This window comes from Setaria italica, chromosome VI (genome assembly GCF_000263155.2).
Source record: "Setaria italica strain Yugu1 chromosome VI, Setaria_italica_v2.0, whole genome shotgun sequence".
Classification (NCBI taxonomy): Eukaryota; Viridiplantae; Streptophyta; class Magnoliopsida; order Poales; family Poaceae; genus Setaria; species Setaria italica.
This window is the reverse complement of record NC_028455.1, coordinates 22,716,978-22,733,395: the sequence shown is the minus strand read 5'-3', so window position 1 is coordinate 22,733,395 and position 16,418 is coordinate 22,716,978. Positions and strand designations below refer to the sequence as shown.

Below are 16,418 nucleotides of genomic sequence, written 5' to 3'. Positions count from 1 at the left end.
CCATTGAAATAAAAAGCAACGAACAACTATGGTCTTAACTGCATAAAAAGTGACCATACACTCCATTCATGTCATGCATGTCGCCAACTAAACCACCTGACAGTCCACATAATATTGCCACCGTGGCGAAACATGTTGACGTGGCATACCCAGGACCGTATATGCACACAGCAACCTACTTGTTGCACTCAATTGCACATTTTACAACTTGATCGACTAAAGTGATACAACAATACAACAAAGTGCAATTTACTCAATAAATAACCATACATAGCTGCATTTTTTTATGTTAAACAGTAACCAACCAAACTTGGTGAAGCGTAATGCAGTTCCATTAGCAGGGGAAGAATAGAATCAGCTGATACACTATGACCACATTCCTACACATTTGAAAGAAGGAAAGAATAAACACCAACGTAGGAGATAGGTTTTACCCACAACAAACTGGAAATTCTGCTGCCAGACTCTATACTGTATGATCTGCCAACCCATTGATCCACATCAATCTCGGATGGTGGGTTCGCGATACACGGAATGTACAGGGGGCTCACAGGCCAAACGACTCATCTTAGTGCAGGCGGCCATTACCATTCTGTCTAGAGTCAGATGATCCATACGCATAGTGGCCGTTCCGCCTGGGTGAGTCAGCTGATCCATATGCATAGTGTCCGTTCCGCTTGGGTGAGCCAACTGAACCATTTGTGTGATGACCATTCTGCCTGGGGGAATCAGCTGATCCGTTTGTTTGGTGGCCGTTCTGCTTGGTGGTGTCAGGCGATCCATACCCATATGGGTTCTTGCTGGCCCAGTTCCATTGGTCGCGACACATTTCTTCAATGCCATATTTTGCTCTGGAGACAAAAAAAAGACAATGTCAATGGTATAAAACAATAAACCCAGTTTTGTCTTAATGGCATATTATATCTTTTGACTTACTTCCAGTTAAGCTCCCTTTCTGCTTTAGCAGTCACTGAAAACAGTATCTCTGCGTCACCAGGGCGTCTTGCGCCAAAAATCAGAGGAATTTTCTACACAAGAGCAAAAATATGTCCTTATAAGCTTATCAAGGCAGTAATCCTGAGTAAGCTGCATTGCAAGATGCTAATAATCACATAATTCCTAACTGTTTAATCTGGCATACCTTCCCAGAAGCCTTCTCGAATGCTTTAACAATCTCCAGCACTGATGTACCTCTTCCAGTTCCAAGGTTGTATGCTTCACACCCTGCAAGTAGAATCAAATTTGAAAATAAGATTCAAAAGCTAAACAAGCAAATGACTCAGACACGAGAAGCAAACAGAAAACATGCACAGATACCAGTGTATCCCAAAAGTTTGGTTTTAGTCAACAAAAGAAAATAACATAAAAAGGGCATTTCTGCTATGCATTTTGTAAAAGGTATATCTATCCAAACGGTACATAATGATGTGCCTTGTGCAAATGTACTTTTGTGTTTGACAAGCCTAGGAAACAATATAAAATTTGTTGGTTTAAAGAAAATGCAATGTACATAAGTGTTACCATGTATGCATAAGTATACAAGCAGGATAGAAAGAAATTCAACAATCATTTGATTTCAGGTGTTAACCTATGCTAGAGTTCTCAAAAAGCTTCTGCAATGCAGCAATATGTCCATCAGCAAGGTCAACCACATGGATGTAATCTCGGACCTGCAAAACAAACAACAGTTTGATTAATGATGGGCCGATTCTATAATGCATGAGAATCACAGTTGTCACAATGATATGCTTAAATAACTTATTACAAAATCATTAACTCTAGACAGATAAAATAGAGGTAATTTGGATTAACTGAAGTAAGAAGCACATGGGTATTGTATGTTCTATTGTTAGAACATCTTCCAAAATTTTAATCAGGTGATTTCAAAGCAGAAAACTTGTAGGTTATATATTGTTTCAGAATTCAAGTGAAACTTGTAGGTTACATGTTACTTCAGAATTCCAGTGATCTAGCACACAGTAAAGATAAAAGAAGGAAATGTCAAAGCAAGGAATCTTTCTTCTTTTCTTAAGGGGAATACAGTAAATGAGTGGGAGAACAATTCCACAAGGTGCAGAGGAAAAACTATCCAAAAGGCAGGGTGCCAAAGAAGGCAAAGAAAAAGGTGAAAACTATGCAACAGGAACTCCTGATGAGGTTGTTGTCTGTGGCAGCTTAGGCCCCATGGATCCCTGGGTCATGTTTTGTTACCAGGCTGTGGCGAGTCTGTAACTTTGTATTTTTAGTGGGTGTGTGTGGGTTTTAACTTCGACATGGGTATATCCAGGATCGTTGTACTGTTTCTCTTCTACCTTAATGAAATGACACGCAACTCTCCTGCGTAGTTAGAGCAAAAAAACTATGCAACAGAGTCAACCTATGAAGGAAAAGGTAAATAGTGAGAAATCATTCTGTGTATTGAAGATCAAGTTCAGCAAAAAGGTGGGTCAACACACCAGGAAGCATGTTGTATGAACACAGATCTGCTCAAGTTTTGAAGGAAGGTGTGACTTCCCTCAGGTCTTGTAACTCTTGTTAGTAGTTCTATATTTACTACAGATTAGTAGATTAAGACAAAAGTTGACTACAGTTTATTTTAGGAACTACAGTTGAAAAGATAGGCATGGCTGCAATCAGCTGCCACAACATATCCATGTTATCCCCAATATCAAATTTCAAGCTTCATTGGCAAGAGGACATACCCTAAACGAAAATAAAGGCAATTCATAAAATGCAAATTTATAAAACTACAACTAAAACTAGACAAAAACAAAATAAGGTCAGAATGCCAATCTTGAAATGCAAGTGAATAATCAAATTGAATGAGCATGAAAAACAAAAGTGATTGAACATGCCATATGCAAAATAATTACCCCAGTCCCATCTCTTGTTGCATAGTCATTTCCTAAAACTGTCAGAGCTGGCCTCCTACCAACAGCAACTTGCTGAACGTAGGGCATAAGATTGTTGGGAATTCCACATGGGTCTTCACCAAGGTATCCACTGGGATGAGCACCAACTGGATTGAAGTATCTAAGTAAAATGATCTTCCATTCAGGATCTGAACGGTAGATGTCACGGCAAATATCCTCAACAACAAGCTGCAACCATTTGAAATTTTTCAGTCAGAGCTCACAAATTTTAGCAGATTTTCACATTGAAAGAAAAAAAAGGCAGAAGACCTTAGTTTTGCCATATGGATTGTTTGGAGTCAGAGGGAACTCTTCTGTGCAAGGTGAGTTCTTGGGTGATCCATAAACTGCAGCTGATGATGAGAACACCAACTAAAACATTTTAAAACAAAAAAGGGGTACAGCACGTCAGTGTCATAGATTGATATGACAAATAGATTTGTTGGTCCAAAGCCTTACTAATCAAATGGATCTTAAAGCAAAAGTGCAAATATACAGTTAATACAATCGATCAATAGTATTAAAAGGGGAAGCAGATGTTCCCTAGGCATCCATATTGACAACATTAACCTGAGGGTGCCTATCATGATCCTCGCTGGTAATATTGGGTCATATGCCCCTAATAGCTCAAAATCTAAAGTCTAAAAACTGGTCCAATGCTAAAATGGAGTAACAGAAGCTGCAATAGATCGGATGGTGCAAGTAAAGTGATTATTAATTGATTACATTCCACATCCAATGACCAATCTGACAAATAGACTAGATAGCAACAAAAAGTGAACTAGTGCTGCTAGAAATGCCAACAGATTTTAATGCACAATGGGAAATAACCAATACTGTCCTGTCTATGTTCATTTGAATGAAAAACTTATGCCCAGTGAGTGAAAAGAAATGCCCACACTGGCATCTGGCCAGTGGCCACCACAAATTTAGAGTAACTACAGTTGACCAGAGCACATTAGCACACCTCAGTAATAATATGAGCTACTAAGGTCTAAGGTGCATCAGCAACTGCAAGCCTCCACGATGAAATATCTAATGTATTGGCATGACAATCAAAACAATGATCATCCAACCAAAGCATGTGAAAATAACATACAAGCTTAGGTAGTTACTCTTCAATGCACAGGACACAGGGTACAACAAAATTAAGACAAAAGCAAATAATGACCTAATAAGTAATCCTACATTTAAATCAAGATGATATCCTAGCATACATCTGCAGAAAAGTCCAGAAAAGGAGAGAGCAACTTGAAAAAAGTGGCTCCAGCAAAAATATAATGGGCAAAATGGTAAATACCTTCTTGCAGCCATGAGCAGACATAACTTCTAGAAGATTTATCGTCCCAATGACATTGTTGTCATAATAAAGCAATGGCTTCTGCACACTTTCACCCACGGCTTTCAGTCCAGCGAAGTGGACAACAGCATCAAATCTGGAGAGCAAATTGTCTAACAATAAAGAAACGCTGGATACAAATTTGAAAAAAAAAAGGAATTCATAATGTTGTGAAATGGAAGAGAGTCGGTACAACAGAACAGCTGAAAAGGCGGTAATTTTACCTTGTTGAAGCAAAAACCATTTCCAGTGCTCCCTTGTCACGGAGATCGACCTGCAGAATATTAAAAAAAAAAGTAGTAATTGTTGGGATGTCGCATTCATGTCAGTAAAATTTTTATGTAGCATAATGGTAAAACAACATATGCCATCTTGTAGCAGCAAGAAAACTAGATAGGAGGTAGGCTCTGCCTGCACAAAAAACAATCAAAGAAGCTAAATACTCGAGCAGTCACTAGACTGCATCAGAGTTAAAACGATGTAGCAAAAGTGTGAATAAGCAAATATACTCCTGGACCTTACTCATAATTAGGTTAATAGATAACAAAAGGGGTGAAATTTTCAAGTAATCAAGCATCCTTTGCTTGTAACAAACAAAACATCAAAGTAAACAATGCTCTGGAAGCAAGTTGAAGTAGCTCATCATCCGAGCAATCCAAGTTCTATTTTAAATGACAATTTTGCAGGTCTGCAACATATATTTTACTAAACCACCAAATGCATCATGAAATGCTCACTTCGCAACCACAGTTTTAAAATTATTAAAAGACTTGGGACATAAAAAAAATAAAATAGAAAGCTTCAAGCATAAACTGGTGAACAGATGCAGTTTTACATGGCAACAAATGCACCAAATCATCAAGGTTCCCGTAATCACATTGCGTCAAAGTAGACCTTGCTCTAGATGCAAATCAAAGTATGTGCTAGTCCTCCAAGCAAATGATAATTTTGCAGGGATGTAAAATATATTTTACTAAACCACCTAATGCACAATAAAATACTCACTTTGCATATCACAGTAATAGAACTACAGGCTGAAAACAAATGTACAGAAAAGCAATGTTTTCCCAATTCAATGCACAGAGTTGGACACTGCCACTCTACAGGAACTTCTACCTTGCGATCAGCTGGAGTTTCCTTGCAAATATCTTGTACTTCCTCTATCTTTGAAGAAATTAACGAAGGCTCAGTTACAGCCATACATCGACCGGTTGGCTGCCCGGCTACCAGGGTGGAAGGCTGAGTTACTGACTAAGGTCGCAAGGTTCTGGTACAGCATGTGTTAACTCCAATGTTGATTTACTTGGTGATGGCCATTGATCTCCCACCATGGGCCATTAAGGCTTTTGACAAGATCAGAAGAGGGTTTCTGTGGAGAGGAAGGAAAGATGCAAATGGTGGCCAGTGCCTGGTAGCATGGCCCAAAGTATGTCTTCCAACAGAATTGGGGGGTCTTGGGATCTCCAATCTACAAAATCTGAATTGGGCACTGAGAATGAGGTGGTTATGGTTGAAAAAAACAGATCCAAATCTTCCCTGGGCATCCTTTAATTTATCTGTACACAAGTGTGCACAAGCCTTTTTCACCATAGCTGTGGTCTCTGAGGTGGGTAATGGCGCAGCAACTTTTTTTTGGTCGGATAGATGGATTCATGGTCAGAGAATTGCTGATCTTGCACCACAAGTCTTGGCGACAGTATCCAAGAGGAGAATTAACCAGAGAAAAGTACAGGAAGCTCTAACTGATAATGCTTGGGCAAGGGATATACAGGGTGCTCTAACTGTTGGAGTAATCAATGAATACCTCGCTCTCTGGAATTTAATCTCTGAAGTGGTACTGCAGCCAGAGGTTGATGATGTCCACATTTGGAGGTTTTCTAGTGATGGAAAATACTCAACAAAATCGGCTTATGACAACCAATTTCATGGAGCAGTGGCCTTTAAATCACGGGAGAGGATCTGGAAGACTTGGGCACCCGGTAAATGCCGGTTCTTCATGTGGTTGGTGGTTAGGGACAGGTGTTGGGCAGCTGATCGGCTAGCAAAAAGGAATCCGCCACACCCTGCAAGCTGCCCACACTGTGATCAAGCGGAGGAAACCATTAATCACCTGCTCATAGAATGTGTATTCACTCGCGAGTTTTGGTTTAATATTCTGAGGAGGATTGGACTGCAGACTCTCACCCCTCATCTGGATGCGAGAAGCTTTGAGGATTGGTGGGAAATAAGTTCTAACAATGTGCCTGCTCCCATTAGAAAAGGCCTTAACTCTCTAATTATTCTGGGAGCATGGACGTTGTGGAATCATCGCAACCGATGTGTTTTTGATGCGGCCTCCCCAAGTGTTACCAGAGCCTTGTTGTCGGCCAGCGAGGAGTTATGTTTGTGGGGTATGGCTGGAGCTCGAGGAGTTAATCACCTCCTTGCTCTAGTGCCAATTGAGGAGTGAATGATTAGGTCGGTGTGGTTGTAAGGGTTCTTATCCCTTCTTTCTTCTTAATATAATGATACGCAGCTCTCCTGCGTGTTCGAGAAAAAAAAAAGTAATAGAACTAAATCACCCGATGCACAATAAAATACTCACTTTGCAGACCACAGTAATAGAATTATTAAAGACTTGGAACATCAAAATAAAATAGAAAGCTCCAAGCACAAATACACCAAATCGCCAAAGTTCCAGTCATCATATTGCATCCAATAACAACTGCCAGGATCGAGGGAATGGAATGAGGTAGTAATGGGAAGTATTTCAGTGCATCAAAAGAAAGTTCATGGATATTAAAGTAAGCTGCTAAAAGAAATAAGGAGCAAATCTCTGCTAGTAAAACTTAGTTCGAATCGAATTCACATTACTCTTGTTCCTTGTTAAGAATTTAGAATCAAATTTTACACTAGTATTCACAAACTTTACTTTAGGCTGTCTGCTAAAGCTCTTGTTCTTCTATTAACCCAGATCTTCAGCAGCCATGAGACAGTTTAATGGAAGCTTAACACAACCAAATCCACCAAATAAGTCATAACATATTCAAATACCGAAAATCTCACTTGAATCCCTGTTTTTAGTTGTTTAGATCCGAATTGTTGTGTTGGTGACCCTAGCAGCCCAGCCTCCTTCCACATTTTACTTCTTTAGCTTCATAATCATAGCTAGGGAAACCCTTGTCCCTAACCGGCAGTAGGTGAATAGCCATAGGAACTAAAAAACACGACCACATATTGTCACTTATTGCAGAAATCAAGTCAAACATTTCTTTCTTAAAAGTGAATTGGCAAGAATGCAGTACATGAAGGTTCCAAAAAGAACTTAGTACTTGATATTTTAACCAATCTTATTGCATCAATACAGGGGACAACTCAATATACCAACTTCAGGCAAATGGTGTAGTTTCTTTTTTTTTAAGAAAAAGGAGAAACAGGTAGTAAATGACTAGCTGTCATGTTGATTAAATTAGGCAACCACTCCCATAACCCCATGTGGATGGCAAATCAAGCACAACCCACCCTCAAACTAGTGCCAATTGAACAAACCTAACAATGTAGGCATGGAGCAATTGAATGAGTTGGCCAAATAATTCAAAGCTAACATGTAATGCCCAACTGGACATTTGCAAAGCTGAATCATTGCTCTTCAACAACCCTGCATTTAACTGCAAACTTTGACAGCTGGAGCTAAAACAACTCACATAGCACACCAAGAAGCTGCGCATCCAATGGCTTACAGGGACGCACCACACACACTCACATTCGACCGATGAATGCCAAAATGCCTCTGAATAGAAATCTCATGATTTTTGTCTCACAAAATCAGGTAACCCGACAAGTTCAAGAACCCCATGTAATGAAAATCTTTTCCGTCAATAGTTGACACCATTTTCACATCACCAAGTATTAAGTTCCCATCAGATTCCCAATAACCGGCACTAAGGCAAGGTAAACTGAAAGCATTGTTCCAAACTTCCAGAAAATAAGTTACCATGTATCAAGAAATGCACATCAGAAGTGAGTAGCTAGACTGAAACACCAAAAGCCATGGGAATCCGAATGCGGCATACCCAAAGGAACAAAACCACCACAAAAGACGTTTGCCAAGTTAATATGGCAGTCAAATAATCCCAAAACGGAAAATATAGGGAACACGAACCCCTGTACCACAACCAATTTAGACCTTCCACGACGCCGCGGAGATCTAGCGGGGCGTCAGCGGTGCCACATTGCGTGGGATGGGGGAGATCCACGGGGAGAACGGGACGGGAAGTGTCCTCCTCACCTTGTGGAAGGAGAGGTTGCGGGAGTGGTCCCCGGCGAGCGCTGCGACGCGTCGGACGGCGAGCTCGGAGGAGTTGTTGAGGTTGTCGACGACGACGGCGCGGAACCCCGCGAGCAGGAGCTGCAGCACGGCGTGGCTGCCGATGTAGCCCGCCCCGCCCGTGACCAGCACGGTCCTCCCCGCCGCTGACCCCGCTCCCGCTCCAGGCACCGTCTTCTCCACCGCCATCGCAGCTGCAGCAACAGCTAGGTAGCTAGGCCTCCGCCCCTCCTCCCCGGCCGAAGCTACCTCCCCCACGCCTACCTCCGCCGCCTCGACGAGAGCGCGCGCGCCCCGAGGAAGCCCGGGCCTCCCTCGCGCCCCGCGGATCTGGTCGGAGGCGTTCGGAGCGGCGAGGCGTGGAAGCTTCGGAATGGTGGGAGGAGTGGAAGCGAAGGTGAATGGGGGACGCGTGGGAGCGAGCGAGCGGGGTTATGCGCGCTCTCGCTTGCGTGCAGCTGGGGGCGGCGCGGGTGCGCGGGTGGCGGGGCCCGCGCGGCAGCGGGCTGCGGCCGGCGTGGGGCCGGTGGACAGATTGTCGGTCGTGGCGTGCGGCTGGCTTCGTGGCCGGGCACCACGCGCGGGTCGCGGTCCGCGTCGCTGGAGAGCGTTTGGGGTCTAGCTGGCCTTGCTCTTCGCGGTTTGGCGCCAGATGTTTTGCTCGGGGTTGGGGCTCCGGACCGCGTTCTGCCGTGCAGCTGCAACGGCATCGGTGCCAAGCTGGAGAACAGACGCAATGTATAGTATGCATTAATTAGCTCATCTTTTGGTTATTCATGTTTTAAGGTTGTTGCATTTTGCCACAAGGATTTGCTAAACAGGACTATGTTTAAATGCTTGAAATCTTTGCAACATATTCATTAATGTAAGAGAATCTTATCACACTTTTTTTACCTGAGTTATTGATGTATTGGGATCCAAGGTCATGTTTGGTTATGCAAAGACCTTTGAATAGTCTCCAGCAAGCATGTCTGTGCCGGAGAGGTGTTTTGGTTCACTGGTTTCAGCAAGGAAAAGCTTGCTTGCGCTGGTCAAACCAAGCGATATTGTGAGCAAGACGATGTGAGGTTTACTTGCAGAACCAAATATGTCATAATTTTCTACTTCCTCTGTCCTAAATTCTTGGTCGTTTTGGCATTTCTAAATTCATAAATTTTTTTATATCTATATAGATATATATTATATCTAAATACATATTAAAATCTATAAACTTAGAAATATCAAAATGGATTTATAATTGAGGACGCAATCTTGTCACCGATGCCGCAATATTCTCGGCATTCAACTTTTTACTTCAACCTTTTTATCCAGGCAAGCGACCCACCCATCGTTGGTCATATCAAAAACGAGAGCGTGAGCTGTGCTGGCCATGCATGCATCTCCCAATCAGCGTCCCCTGCGTGCTGCCTGCAGACACGAGGGACGTTTGTTGCTTCTATTCACATGGTGGGGGACAATGGACAATGGACCCAGACCAACCCAACCAGGATGAATGATTGAGCCTCTAGGCTCTTGCTAGTCCCCCATTGAACAGCGGTGACATCCATGTCCTCCATGACTCCTCCCTTTTTTTCTTCTCTCTCTTGGTCCCTGGCAACTACTCCCTCGTTTATTCATTCGGCTCCAATTCGTCATGCATGCACGCTCAACATTGGTGCATAGGATATCCCACGGAATATTTCCAATAGTTTCTTTTTCTAGTGTCACAAGAGGTGGTCAAGGACTCAAGGTTTTTGAAGCATAGATTAGACGGCCAAGCACTAATCAAAACCGCTCTCGCATGTGGAGTGCGACTTCAGCTGGATTCGGCGGGAGTGGGCAGCCTGTCACACCTCACCATCCTCTTGTCTGGGTGGGGAGGAGATTCTCTCTCTGCAACGACGAGCTCTCCTCTCCTGACCGTCCCCGTGGCCGCCTGCGTTTCCCCTTTGCCCTCATGCTCCTGTCACCGTCGCAGGCAGGCCCGGCCGCCCCGGCCAAGTCTGGCCACAGTCCAACGTGTGGAAATGTTTATATATATGCAAGATTAGGCTGCAGTCTGTACTTATTTAGCGTTTGGTTTAAGGTTTTGATTATGGTCATGGCATGGGAATCGGGGCGGCTTGTGCGGCGTCACTAATAGAGAGCTTCTGCATCGTCTCTAATATAATAGAGAATGGATCTTTCGTCCACGACTTCAGTATCAGTTGCATTTTGATCCGATACTAATAAAAATATTAGTATCGGGCTTAACAGATAGATTCCGAGATGGTCCCCATGATCCCCTTTATTACCGGGTTGGTGCTCCACCCGGTACTAAAGGCTTTAGTACCGGGTCGAGCTTTAGTACCGGGTAGAGTCCCCACCCGATACTAAAGCTCCCATTTGCCGATGCCCCCCCTCTCTCTCGCAGACTCCAGCCGCTTCTTATCTCTCGCCCGTCCCCCGTCCGTCTTCTTATCCTCACACTTTCTCTCTCTCTCGTCAGTCTCTTCTCTATCTCTCTCGATCTCCTCTCTCACCCTCACACTCTCGAGCCCTCCTCTGCCTCTCGAGCTTGTGGCGACGGCGGGTGGGCAGGCGGGAGCCAGCGGAGGGGCCGGGCGGAGGCGGAGGCAGAGGCGGCGGGGGGAGGGGGGGTTGAGGGGGCGCGGGTGGAGGACGGGCGACGGGGGGCGGAGCCGGCTGGGGTTATTTTTATTTTTTAATAACCCTTTAGTACCGGTTATTTAGACTCTCTTTAGTACCGAACTACAGTACGGTTACGAAACCGTCCCGAAGGTCCCAACAGCCGCTAAACGTAATTCTCCGGTAGTGCGTTCACACGATCGAGAAATCGGTGCCATGTGGTGGCTTCCGATTTCTGTCCCCTGGCAGAAGGATCCAACGAGAAACGAAGCTTCCAAGCCGTCCTTGATGGCTTAATCCTGATGCTGATACCGCCGGTTTCAACGCCACCGTGCGTGGTCAGGTACTTAGGATCGAGAGAGGGAGGTGTAATCCGACGGATTCGGTGGTGGAAGATTCTACTTCTGACAGTTTTTCAGCGACGCAATATTTCCAGTATCCCGATGGGCGCTTGGGGATTGAAGACCTGACTGACTGAAACCCTGCAGAAGGTGTCTAGGGTATTTCTGAAGATTCAGTTTGCAGCAAAGCGTCTCACATAAGGAAGAAGAGGTGAAGTGTCCACACTCCACAGGTGTGTTGGCAGAGCGGCCAGCACCGAAGCGAGTGAGCTCCAGCCAGTTGATCAAAGTAGCACAAGGTTCCAAACAAAATAGTGAAACCCAGGGATACCATTGTTACAACAGATTTATGCAGGTTTATCCCGATCAAGAGAGCAAGACTTTTGCGTCCTCATGAGCACCACTGCACCAACGCGGCAGCTCAACATGGCTCAAGTGTGCTCGGAAATCACGGCGTCAGGTGCTAACATCTGCGAAGGTCGCTAAAATAACAACGGGGTTCGTAGATCACACTGGCAAGCTTTGCCTGGTCGTTGCTCGTTGGCAAGTGCACTGCAGGTAAATGGGCTGTTCATTTGCCTCTCTTTTCTTTCATGCTTCCGAACCACAAGAACATCTTGAAAAATCTGATAAATCCCCATAAAAAATATGCTGAGGAATAGGGATGCTAGAGCCTAGACGGGACTATTTGAAGGGTAATTAACATTTGTCAATTGAGATAATTTTCCTTGAGAAATTGAGATGCTTTGCTAATTTCTTACCCCTAGTGGCCTAGTTCATATCATTTGGCATTTCCTAATATTTTACAAGCACGCGATGGCGCTAGGCACAGTGCACTAGAATTAGCATCCACCGACCCCCCTTGGGTTAAATGCTAGCTTCGCTACTGATATTCAGGCAACTAGTTCCTACAGGTTCACTTTCGACATGGGCCACAAGCCCACAGCCACCAGATACAAAATGGACCATATAGCATGGGCCGCCTGCTGACATGCACAGCGAGCCAGCTCTGTCTGCTTCGTATAGCGAGCCAACGGGCCAACACAAAGTCCTCACATTTTTTATGGGGAATTCTAAGATGGTGTAACGTGTTAGGTTGTGACATGCATCTAACTTTACAATAGACATCTCACAACTTAACCAAAATATATGGTTTAATTGAGAAAGAGCAAAAATAGGGATGTGATTCCGCCAACTAAAATTTGCAGATCCTTCCTATATGAGAAAAATAGAGAAAAGAAAACGACAATGATCGAAGTTCGTTTGTCTCTCTCAAAAGGGAGGGGGACTTTGTTCCAAACGTGCCTAAAGTTTTGTTTCTAAAAATAACAAATTGCGCACTCTCATTTATGCAGAGTGCGTCGTTGCCACGTCAGTCACACAAAATTTTACAAGTCTATAGTAACCTTCATTAGTTTTCATGCACTAATTAAGAGATTAATTATACATTTCCTATTTAATAGGTGGCAAGCTTGTGTGCATGGATGATAGTTTAGACCTCTTAGGGAAAATAAGCCACTTAAGAATTCAAAAGTAGTTATATTATAAGATAAAATTTGAATGATGGAAGTAGCTCTATTTTGGGATGGAGGGAATATCTTTTACGAACCACAATGGCAGACATGCTCACTGGTAGGTAGGCCTAGCTGTACATTGTCAGCCTGGAGCTCTGGACTATTTTTGGTGGTTGCCCTGCTGGACATGAAACTTATCCTCATCCTAATTAGTTTTGCCACGGCATCGTCTCCGCCCTACTGCCATTTGCCCGCTGCAACTCCTGGATGGCATTCAACACCTCAAGAAAATCCCAGCGTAGCTTCTCAGCCACAAATCTCTTGCATGTGGGACCCACTTGGGACAGTGCTCATGTTGTCTGCAAATATGCATCCACTTCAGTGAGATCGAACAAGCTAAAGATGAGCACGTTGGCGAGGGAGACACGGGATTTTTACTCACCACGGTTATCGATACTTGGGAGGCATGGGATTAAGACGAATTAAGATAACGTTTTAATGAGCAATAGCGAAAATAAAACACATTTTACGGTTAGTATGTGATTGTGCCAACTGAAGGGGAGTTTTCAAATGTGTGGGTGGGGGAGGGAACTTATCTTGAGCCTGATCACTTTGTCTGCGTCGTGCCCGGATGACATCCAACAACGCATGAAAATCCCAGCGTAGCTCTCCAGCCACAAGTCGATTGCTTGTGGGACCCACGTGCGAGTCTGCGTCCACTTCAGTGAGATCCTCGGGCCGCGGCTCCTCCTCTCCCCGGGGCCGCGCCTCCCTCCGCCGCTCCTCCTCGCAGCTGCGCCGCCCGCCCTCCACCTCCGCCTCACCGCAGGGCCGCGACACCCATCCGCATCCGCCTCCCCCTTCGGCCGCGCACCCCCTCTCCGATGTTGCGGGCGAGGCCCCCTCCGCCCGCGCAGGCCCCCCACACCCGCCCCACGGCAGACGGCGCGCCCGTTCGCCTCCGCCCTCCGCCGTGGAGCTCGCATAGAAGAAGGGAGGCGCGGGTCGTGGCGCTGACGGCAGCGAAGAAGAACGGGAAGCGTGGCTCCCTCCGCCGCCGCTCCGTTCGCCACCCTCCGCCGACCTCCGTGCGAGCCGCCGCTCCCTCCGCCACCCACGGGATCGAAGCGCCTCCACGCCTCCAGACGCGCTGGCCGCGGGATGGGCATGGCCCCGCCCGAATCGAGGCGCAGCCGCACCAGTTCGCCACGCCAAGAACAGCCGCACCGGAGCCGGGGAAGAGGCCGAAGGAGCAGGCGGTGCCATGCAGCACGGCGGCGGCGGCGGCGCGGAGTGTGGACGAGGTCAGGAAGGCGCTCGCGCGGCACGTGAAGCTGGGGCTCGACCGCTCCCCGCGGCACACGCGGCCGCTGCTCGCGGCGTGCGCGCTCTCGGGCTGGCCGGGCGGCATGGAGCTCGCGCCGTCCATCTTCGAGTCCCTCGACGAGCCGGAGGCCTTCGACTACAATACCCTCATGCGCGGCCACGTCAGCGTCGGCGGCCGCGGCGACCGCAACCCGGAGGCCGTGCTGCGCCTCTACGTTGGCATGCTGGAGGCCGGCGTGGAGCCGGACAACTACACGTTCCCGTTCGTCCTCAAGGCGTGCGCGCAGCTCGCGGCCCTGCAAGAAGGGAGGCAGTTGCAGGCGCATGTCGTGAAGCTCGGGTTCCAGCACGACGAGCACGTGCGGAATAGCCTCATCAGCCTCTACGGCAAGTGCGATGAGCCGGCGATGGCTCGCCTGGCGTTCGACCGGATGCGACCTGACGAGCGGACGACGACGGCTTGGAGCGCGCTCCTCGCGGCGTACACGAGGGCGGGGTTGTGGGGCGAGTGCCTCAAGTCGTTCCGCGTGATGGTGCGGGAGGGGTGGAGGCCCGACGAGAGCTCCATGGTCAGCGCGCTCTCGGCTTGCGCCCACCTGGGCGCCTACGACGTCGGCCGGAGCATCCACTGCGCGCTGCTGAGGAACGCCGCGAGGCTGAACACCATCATGCTCACGTCCCTGGTAGACATGTACGCCAAGTGCGGCTGCATCGACAAGGCCACGGCGGTGTTCGACGCCATGGACGACAGGAACGCCTGGGCGTACAGCGCCATGGTGTCCGGCCTGGCGCAGCACGGGTGCGGGCGGAAGGCGCTGCAGGTGTTCGACGCGATGGTCCGGGAGGGCCACACGCCCGACGCGGCCGTGTACGTCGGCGTGCTGAACGCCTGCAGCCGCGCCGGGCTGCTCGAGGACGGGCTGCGGTGCTTCGACCGGATGCGGCTGGAGCACAAGGTCTCCCCCAACGCGCAGCACTACGCGTGCATGGTGGACCTGATGGCGCGCGCCGGGAAGCTGGACGACGCGCGCGCGCTCATCGGGACCATGCCCACGGGGCCCACGGACACGGCCTGGCGATGCCTGCTCAACGCGTGCCGGATCCACGGCGACCTGGACCTCGCCGAGCACGCCCTGCAGGAGCTGAGGCGCCTCGGCTCCGCCAACGCCGGCGACTACGTCATCGTCGCGGACATGCACGCCAGGGCCAGGAACTGGAGCGCCGCGGCGGCGCTACGGACGGAGGCGGTGAACGAGGGCCTCGCGCGGTCCCCCGGGTTCAGCGACGTGGAGGTGCAAGGCGAGGTGCACCGGTTCGTGTCGCAGGACATGTCGCACCCGCGGAGGCGCGACATCTACGAGATGCTCCACCAGATGGAGTGGCAGCTTCGCTTCGACGGCTACGAACCCGACACGTCGGAGGTGGCGCTGGACGTGGGCGAGGAGGAGAAGCGGCGCGTCGTCGCCGCGCACAGCCAGAAGCTAGCCATGGCGTTCGGCCTGCTCAGCACGCCGGAGGGGGCGCCGGTGAGGATCCTCACCAACCTCCGGATGAGCAAGGAGTGCCACGCGTACAGCGCGCTCATCTCGGAGATCTTCGGACGGGAGATCGTCGTCAGGGACAGGAACCGGTTCCACCGGTTCAGACGTGGCGCGTGCACGTGCGGAGATTACTGGTAACGGTCTGACCGGTGTGGAACGTGATTGGTGATGTAAATATGAACAATCATTAGTTCCTTTTGTTTCCAGATATTTTGTATATGATGCCTTTTATGTGAATGAATTACACGGTAGTTGAAATTAGCCGAATCCCCATTTATGAGAATTCAAGCCTACGCACCTCCGCGATAGTCCTAGGAAGACTATGACGTGTGAATCCCTATCCATACCAACACAAAAATATAGAATAGCAATAGTATAATAATATCATAAATATCAAGTACAACACTTCGGCACGCGTCGGTACAAGTCCATCAGGACTTAAATATGAAAGGTAAAACATCTACGCAACGGAAACATGAGCTATGGCGAACACCATCTCCAGAGACGACTTGAGCGAGGGAACATCCCTATT

The 16,418-nt window shown here is 47.6% G+C and overlaps 2 protein-coding genes across 2 annotated transcripts; one reads left to right on the top strand and one right to left on the bottom strand.

Annotated features, from left to right (window-relative positions):
- Positions 1 to 225: 225 nt before the first annotated feature.
- LOC101759107 (UDP-glucose 4-epimerase 2) lies at positions 226 to 8,965 on the bottom strand. Its single transcript, XM_004973272.4, has 9 exons — positions 8,519 to 8,965; positions 4,476 to 4,525; positions 4,213 to 4,348; positions 3,183 to 3,284; positions 2,874 to 3,101; positions 1,589 to 1,670; positions 1,142 to 1,224; positions 937 to 1,028; positions 226 to 851 (listed from the first exon to the last, which is right to left on the bottom strand). Exons 1-9 carry the CDS (start codon positions 8,744 to 8,746, stop codon positions 569 to 571), a joined length of 1,284 nt encoding a protein of 427 aa, XP_004973329.1. The 5' UTR covers positions 8,747 to 8,965; the 3' UTR covers positions 226 to 568.
- Positions 8,966 to 13,903: 4,938 nt separating this feature from the next.
- On the top strand, positions 13,904 to 16,024 carry LOC101758701 (pentatricopeptide repeat-containing protein At1g31920). Its single transcript, XM_004973271.2, has one exon. It carries the CDS (start codon positions 13,904 to 13,906, stop codon positions 16,022 to 16,024), a length of 2,121 nt encoding a protein of 706 aa, XP_004973328.1.
- Positions 16,025 to 16,418: the final 394 nt, after the last annotated feature.